Source organism: Protobothrops mucrosquamatus, unplaced genomic scaffold (assembly GCF_001527695.2).
Source record: "Protobothrops mucrosquamatus isolate PMUCROS unplaced genomic scaffold, P.Mucros_1.0 scaffold_152, whole genome shotgun sequence".
Classification (NCBI taxonomy): Eukaryota; Metazoa; Chordata; class Lepidosauria; order Squamata; family Viperidae; genus Protobothrops; species Protobothrops mucrosquamatus.
The window spans coordinates 797,921-805,681 of NW_015386228.1; the positions used below are offsets into that span (position 1 = coordinate 797,921).

General features: G+C 39.1%; 1 protein-coding gene across 1 annotated transcript; it reads left to right on the forward strand.

The window, feature by feature from the left end:
- Positions 1–327: 327 nt before the first annotated feature.
- On the forward strand, positions 328–6,676 carry LOC107291060 (kelch-like protein 6). Its single transcript, XM_029284889.1, has 4 exons — positions 328–412; positions 1,023–1,101; positions 3,199–3,426; positions 5,236–6,676. The coding sequence occupies exons 1-4, from the start codon at positions 328–330 to the stop codon at positions 6,674–6,676; spliced, it is 1,833 nt and encodes a 610-aa protein (XP_029140722.1).
- Positions 6,677–7,761: the final 1,085 nt, after the last annotated feature.

Below are 7,761 nucleotides of genomic sequence, written 5' to 3' on the forward strand. Positions count from 1 at the left end.
GAAGAAGAAGAAAAATTAGGTTATACTTCTCAATGTGGATTACAATTTGTAATGTGCTTCAGAATTTCAAGATGAGACCTGGACTAAAAAACCCTCTAGGTTTCCAATTTATTATATAACAATGGGTCTCAGGAGGACAGCAGAGTATCTGTGATATATTTGGCTTGATGCTGCTGGGTCCTGGAGCTCTGTATTCTAACTCACATGAGGCTGCTATTAACATCTTATTGCCAATTATAGGATGGTGTCTTCTTCCCTAGACATGACTGGTTGATGAATCTTAGAGAAGAATCCTTTTTAAGAGATTCTTGTACCTGTAGGTGGATTATGGATGCCAAAAAAGACTTCAGCAATAGTGAAGAGATTGATATAAGTGTGAAGCCTACTACTTTGGGATATTATGTAACTCAGGGTAAGTTTATCACAGATTATAGAAATGAGTTGTCTATATTAACTGCTATATTTCCTCCAACAGGAAACCAAAGCCTTTTTCTCCCCTGGAGATAATTTCTGCTTTCCCTCAGAAGCCACACTTTTGCCTCAGTCTCATTTTTTTGTACTATCTGACACTTTTGGGATTTGTAATCCAATTAATGGGGAGGAACCAAGGTGGGAAATGTTGTCTCATATGGATATAAAATATTTTGTGATTTACACTAAGGCAATTTGAAGTGGCTTAAGCGTAGTACTCTGTATTCAAGTATGGTTTCTGGATTTCTTTTCTTTCTTTGATGGATCACCTCAGTTTGACATTTTTATGCTGATTTTATTTTTGTGGCTTTTATTCTAGCAAAATGAAAGCTGGAACAATAAATAGAACCCAAGAAATTAAAGCAGAAGACATCCTATACCACAAACTAGTTCTGATATACTACTGAAATAAAAACAGTACTGGAGCAAAAGATCCAGGACATCTCTAAACTCTTGGTGTTCTTACTTGACCAGTGGGCATGTCCATCTTCTTTGCTGTTTCTGGACAGGACCTAACATTCCAACTTGGTTTTGTTTCCCCATCCTGACAGGTTTGATGCAGCTCTATAAGACCCAACAGCTTTGTGATGCCATCCTGGTAGCTGAAGGCAAGCATTTCCCATGTCACAGGTGTGTTTTCTGGATTTAGAGATCTCATAGTTTTTAAAAATTGTCCTGAAAAGCCAAGTCATGTTATATGTAATCTGCAACCAGGTGCTTTATCCAGGATTGTAAGATAGATAAACTAGGGCTGAGAACATATTAACAGCAAGATGTTGCAGTTCTAGGCTGCAGCTGCAGTATCTATGATACTCTTTGTCACAATGGAGCTCCCCATATAATTTCCCTTATAAGCCACTCAAAGCCATTCAAATGCTTCTATGCAGCTCGTGCTCCTGTCAAAGCTTGAGTTATTTACTTTTGGCTAAGAAACTTTTTTCGTAAAATTAGCATAGCATAAATCCCATTCCTCCTCCTAATAGTTGAGATTTATGTAAATGAAATATAATTAAAATTAATAAAAATATGCCTGGTGTGAAGAAAGTGGATAGAGATACCCCCCATCCTCTTCATAGTATGAGGTTACAGGGTCATCCAATAAAAGTGATTGGCAGAAGATTCAAAGAAAACAAAGTCCTCCTTTCTATATTGCATAATTAATGTACAAATTTCATTAACACTCATTATGTTAGACAGCTTTAAAGGAGGATTAGATATTTTCAGGGAAGATCAACCAATCAATACATAAACAGTTAATAGAAAAACAGAATCTCTGTATTCAGGGGTACTAGATATCAGCTTCTAGAGGAAAGCTTCTCGTTTTCATTCCCTCATGGTGGACTTTGAGCGACCACATTGACTGGCCATTATGGAGAAGACAGTGTTGAACAAGATGGCTTGATTAGTTTGGAACAGCATTGTCCTTCTAGTTGTTCATATGCATGTATGTTTGTATTTGAATTTATCAGCCACTCAACCCCAAAGGACTATTTCAATATTTAGAAATATTGATATTAATACTGATGTTAAATTGTTTGTATTTAGCATTCTTATAATCTTGTAAAATATGGAGCACTTTAATAGTCATGGAACATATAATCAACCTTCCCAAACTTCCCAGTTTCCAAATCAGCAACACCATACTTCCCATTTTATCCCAAACCAGCAAGGCCAATATCTCTAATGATGCAGGATAATAAAAGTTATAACCCATTATTAAAGTTCTCAATTTGGCAAACTTGATCTAAAGTCTCGTTCCTTCATACCGTATTCTCAGATTTGGAAAGATTAAAAAAAACATACCTATGCTAATGTTAGCTACCATTATTGAAGACAAACAATCATCCAAGGCTGGCTTTAGCATAGATGTAAGAACTCAGGAACTAATGAAGTCTGCAGCAAAACTATAAGTCTTGATGGGTGGGTGGAGGGGAGGACGGGTGGAAGCCATCAGTGACAAGTTATCTGTTCAAGCATATTAAACAGTCAACTTTTCCACTTCTCAATACTTCAAAAGAAGTTTGAGACCAGCCCATTAACACCTGCACTTCTGCCAGTCATGAAATGTTGAGAAAAAGACTATCTCTATGCAGGAATAGGGGAGAGGGGGAAAAAGCTGGAAGGTGGACTGAAGCTAGTCCCTAAGTTCTACAGAACCATTAAACATACCAGATTGGTTGCTATCTGAGCATACTTGGCTTCTGAGCATTGCTGGTATCATGATATAGGACAGGTCAGAGCTTCAAATTTTGAACCCAGGCAATTTTTACATTCCAATTTTATGTTTGTCCTATTTTTGTTTCATAATCATTTGTCTTTAAAAAAAACCCAACAACACCTCATGGAAACTTATTCAGTGAGTATTTTTTCCTAATTACTGCCTGGTGGACAGTTTTTGGTAAGGAATTGCTTTCAGGTTCAGTGCATTTTTGCACACTGATTTCACTAATATAAAGCTTTACTATTTTGCATTATCTATTTATGCGTTTCATTGCAGTTCTTTTTTGAAGAGTTGCATTACAATATTCAAATCATTAGAAATACCAACTGATAAAAATGTTGTGATTTGGACAATTTTGGGGAAGTGTGAATTAAATTTGCATGGACATGCAAAACTCAGTAATATTTTCCTTATCCCCATGTAAAAGAATCCTATACAGTCAAAAATGTGTATCTAATGTTTAATGCAAGGTCACATTCTTACTATTTTGCTGCCTCTCTTTGTAGGGCATTGTTGGCTTCGTTCAGTCCATACTTCCGTGCTATGTTCACCAGGCCCTTTAGAGAATGCTGGGAAAGGCAGGTTGTATTTGAAGACATGGCCTCATCCATCCTTCAGATAATCTTAGATTATCTCTACACAGGACGATTACTACTTACACCAGAGATTGCACAAGATCTTTTCACAGCAGCCAACAGGCTTGTCATCCTCCCACTGCAGGACATTATTGGCAGGTAATTTAGGCTAAACAGAATAATGTTTTGGAGCTGAAATTGGGGCTGTCTGGGAAGGTGGATGAATCTTTAAAAGATCTAAAAGCAAAACATCCTTCAACCTGTAAGATAAATAATATTTTTATAGAACACAATTAATTTCATATTTATTTGAGACATTTGAGCAAATAATGTGTGATGGAATATTCAGCATGACTGTCTGAATGGGTAACAATGTCTGACAAAGTAGCTATATTTATTTTGCTCACATATATAAAGGGAGAGTTTGGAATTTCATTCTTACCTTTAGTACTGCATCCAGTGGTGGGATTCAGCCAGTTTGCACCAGTTCAGCAGAACCGGTAGCTAATTTTTTGTTGCCCAGGCACAGAATGCACTTCCAGAAGTGGCATCCACACAGAGAACCGGTTGTTCACATATTTGAATCCCACCACTGACTGCATCTTAGTTCTTCCTATGTGCCCAAAGAGTTTATGATCTTTTCATTTATGGTTGAGACAATACATGTTTGTGATATATTAGCAAAATGAATGAAAAATGTCCTAATCTATATAGGGCTATGTAATTTGTTAATATGGGCTTTGCAAAAAATATCACAAGTGCTACTACATTATCAATTAAAGTGACATTCATGTAAATACAGTCATTGGAAATTCCAGCAATTCTCATAGCAGGTTATTACAACTGATTGTCTAATAGAAATAGAATGTTTCCATAATTGAAATTGGGAAAAATAGAAGACGGATCCATAGCTAGTCTTGCTGCCATCTCTATTTCTGCCTCAAAAATATGCTGTCTAAAAATGAGCAGTATTCATTCTGTGGTCCTCATCTTGCAGTTGCGATTGTATATTTCATTTCCCCCATTATTTTGGATTTTTTTTCTTTATCCTCATATATTAAGAATGTCTGTTATCTGGTAGAAAAAAATCAAGATGACCACCATGATGGATTGAGTGATGCTCTGGCCATCATCTTGCTTTTTTGACCATACCTTGCAGACATCCCTGATATACATGGTTAAAAACCTCCATTTTATTCCACTCACTCCAGTCTCCTGCCTTGCCTTTGCTAAGGCTTATTTTGGCTCAGGTCCTGCATTTTGCCTCACCAAGTGCTGACCTGCTACAGAGCAGCCCTCTTTCTCTATTCTGCCCAAGCATTCCTTCCTTTCACTCCATCTCCAAGGAGACTCAATTCCTAACCCCCACTTGTTCACCGAGCTTTCTGTGAGGTAAAGTGTGCTCTCAATTAATGGGTTCTCTCTCCAATGAGTAATCATTCATGCTTGATGTTAAATATTTTAATCTTTTATTGACTCTGATTTAGATTTATGTTGTAGAACACTCTGAGATTAGGGTACTCAGCAATGTATGAATGTGTCAATAAATACAAATCAAAAGCAGCGTCATGAGGGGCTCGTACTTAACTTTATATGTAAGAGAGCCTGGTGGGAGGCATAAATTATTTTGCTGACCACTCCTTTGTGAACATTTTGTCTTTTTATAATTGCTACAGAAAAGATAACATTGTGCCCTTTGTCAAATGTGCCTCAGTAGTTATATTTGATCTTTAGTGAAGGGGAAAATTGGCCCATGTCTGTGGGCATGGTGGATAAGCCATTCCACTAATGAATTATGCTCCTTCCTTCCTTCCTTCCTTCCTTCCTTCCTTCCTTCCTTCCTTCCTTCCTTCCTTCCTTCCTTCCTTCCTTCCTTCCTTCCTTCCTTCCTCCCTCCCTCCCTCCCTCCCTCCCTCTGTCCTTCTTTTCTTTTCTTTTTTCTTCCCTTTCACTTTTTGCACTCACTAGGTTCCTAGCTGACAGCATTTCTATGGACAGTTGCCTAGAGATTTATGCTCTGGCCTATGCTCATAATCACCATACTTTGCTCCGTGTAGCCTCACGCCACATCACCTTGAACTTTGAGCCTCTTTCTGAACACGAGTCCTTTCCAGGCTTAGATCTCAGTACAGTAAGCAGCATTGTCTCATCAGACCAACTTCTTGTGTCTTCTGAGCTAGCAGTCTACCAGGCTGTGCAGAACTGGGTCAGGTCTCAACCAGCTGAGCACTTCTCACTCATCAAGAAGCTGATGCAACAAGTTCGACTTCCACTTTTAACTTCTGAGGAGATCACAAGAGTCCAGAAGGATATTATTGCAGAATATGGGCATGCCCATTTACAATGGGAGCAACTGGATGGAGTAGGAAGGTTGCTGAAGAGTGGAGGTCTCAGGCATGGCATGTATGATGACTGGATTGTGAGTCTGGGTCTCTTTGTAAGCAACATGCAAGGAGGAGTAGTGGAACGTTTGAAAACTCATTTCCTGGGGTTCAATCTACAGACAGAAAGTTGGGAGGAGATACCACCCTTGATGTATCTGGATTCCTCTGGCTTCTTGTCTGTAGGGCACAAGCTTTACGTATCTGGAGGACAAAGGCTTAATGGTTCTGTTTTATGCAACCTGCATGAGTTTGATGCTCTTACTGGGAGATGGATGCAGCTACCTTCCATGTCTGTACCTCGACGAGAACATGGTTTTCTAGCATGCAAACAGAAACTATATGCTTTGGGAGGCCGGAGTGGCCGAAGTGTGCTTGATTCTGCAGAAAGTTTTGACTTAGAAAAGAAGACCTGGTCTCCCATTGCCAGTCTACCCTTTGCAGTGAGTCATTTTGCCTCTGCTTCACTAAACAAAAAGCTCTACTTAATTGGAGGGTTCTCTCATACAAGAGCAAATGGACTTGCCCACCGGGGCATCCTGATTTACAATACAAGCTTAAATGTGTGGAATCAGATGCCATTAGCTTTTCAGTGTTACAAATCAACTGCAGTGGCAATGGACAATGGCATCTTTGTCATTGGCGGACTTGTTGAAGAGAGCAGTCGACGTGAAACCCCCGGCACTGTAATCAGAGCTCTGATTTCTGGCACCCATAAATGTTTTTTCCTGAGCAAGGATGGCACAGTGAGCCAAGATGTGGCCATCCCAGACCTTCCTATATTGGTCTTGCCACCTTGTGCTGTGCAGTGGCGGAGAAGAATCCATGTGCTGGTAGGCAATACAATTTACCAGTGGAAACCTGGAGAGCCACACTGGACAAGGAGTCGGAAAAGTGCTCCCAACACAAGGGTGACGTTTCTAACTGTGGTTAATGGAGTGACTCTGAAGGTGCCAAAGAAGACTCTGCAGCCCCTTTTACGGGAAGCCTCAGCAGCTCTGACAGCTCTTTGGGTGGCTGACAATTAGGAGCCTTTTTGGCACTTTCAAAATCTTGAGCCGTTTTTTCAGTATCTTAGAGTCATCTTCTGCCCTGAATGAAGAAGTCCACCATATCAAGCTGCTAGCCTTGATATTACAAGGGCAGATTTCTTTAGAAGCAGGATTCAGTTACACTGAAGCACTTGAGAAGGGGCTGTCTGGCCCAGAGGAGTGGACTGCTGCTGAATAAACTCCATTCCTACCTTCAACTCACTTTACTTATATAGTTGTTCTGAATGCAATATGCAGTGCTTTTTTTGTAAAAAAAAAAAAAAAAAGGTGCTGGAACTCACACACGTTATACAACCTGCCTTGCCTACACTACAAGGTTCCATCCAAAAAAGGCGCCGGAATTCCGTTCTGGGTGTTCTATGACAAAAAAAGCAATATGGTACAAGGGAAAGATTAGATGTTTATTACTGACAGAGTACTTCCCTTGGGAAAAATAAGTGGGTTTTCTCTCTCTGACATCCTGTATTTATTTCAGAATTTAGAGCTAGAGCCTACTCTGGCCTGTGTGTATTCAAAAGAAGAATGGAGGTAATTTATGTAACACAATGTTTTGCAAGGTCCTGTTTGTAATACAGGAAAAGTGGTAACTGATTCTTAATAGAGAGTTGAAATCTATGGCTTCTGAACCATTTACCTCTTCCTGAAAAATAAAACAGTGTGTGTTGGTGGTAAGACATCTGTGATAAAAGCCATATTTTCAAGTGATATGTTAAAACATCAGTTTAGAGTTAATGTACAGAAATGGGTTATAAGCCCATTATTTTTCAGGAAAATATCTTCCTAGGAAAATTAATGATGAAATCAGCTTTGTTTATTTTCCCACACCGTGATAACTATATAAAATTACTAGTCCTTATAATTAAGGTTGCATGTCTAAAAGCAAAAGTTTTTCTCTCACTGTTTTCCATCTTGTTTCTCTACTGGTGCTTTTGCTAGATTACTAACTATAATATCTGTGCCTTGTCCTACCAAAACCATTTTTTACTCCTTTCAAGTGTGTCCAATTCTTGGGGACCGTCTGGACAAGTGCCTGGAGTTTTCTTGGCAAGAAATGATTTGCC

Bases quoted from the DNA above. Each gene is read 5' to 3' on its own strand.
- LOC107291060 (XM_029284889.1), top strand. From the start codon at position 328: ATGGATGCCAAAAAAGACTTCAGCAATAGTGAAGAGATTGATATAAGT. The intron at 413-1,022 runs GTAAGTTTATCA...CCATCCTGACAG, and splicing joins GGGATATTATGTAACTCAGG to GTTTGATGCAGCTCTATAAG. The intron at 3,427-5,235 runs GTAATTTAGGCT...TGCACTCACTAG, and splicing joins CTGCAGGACATTATTGGCAG to GTTCCTAGCTGACAGCATTT.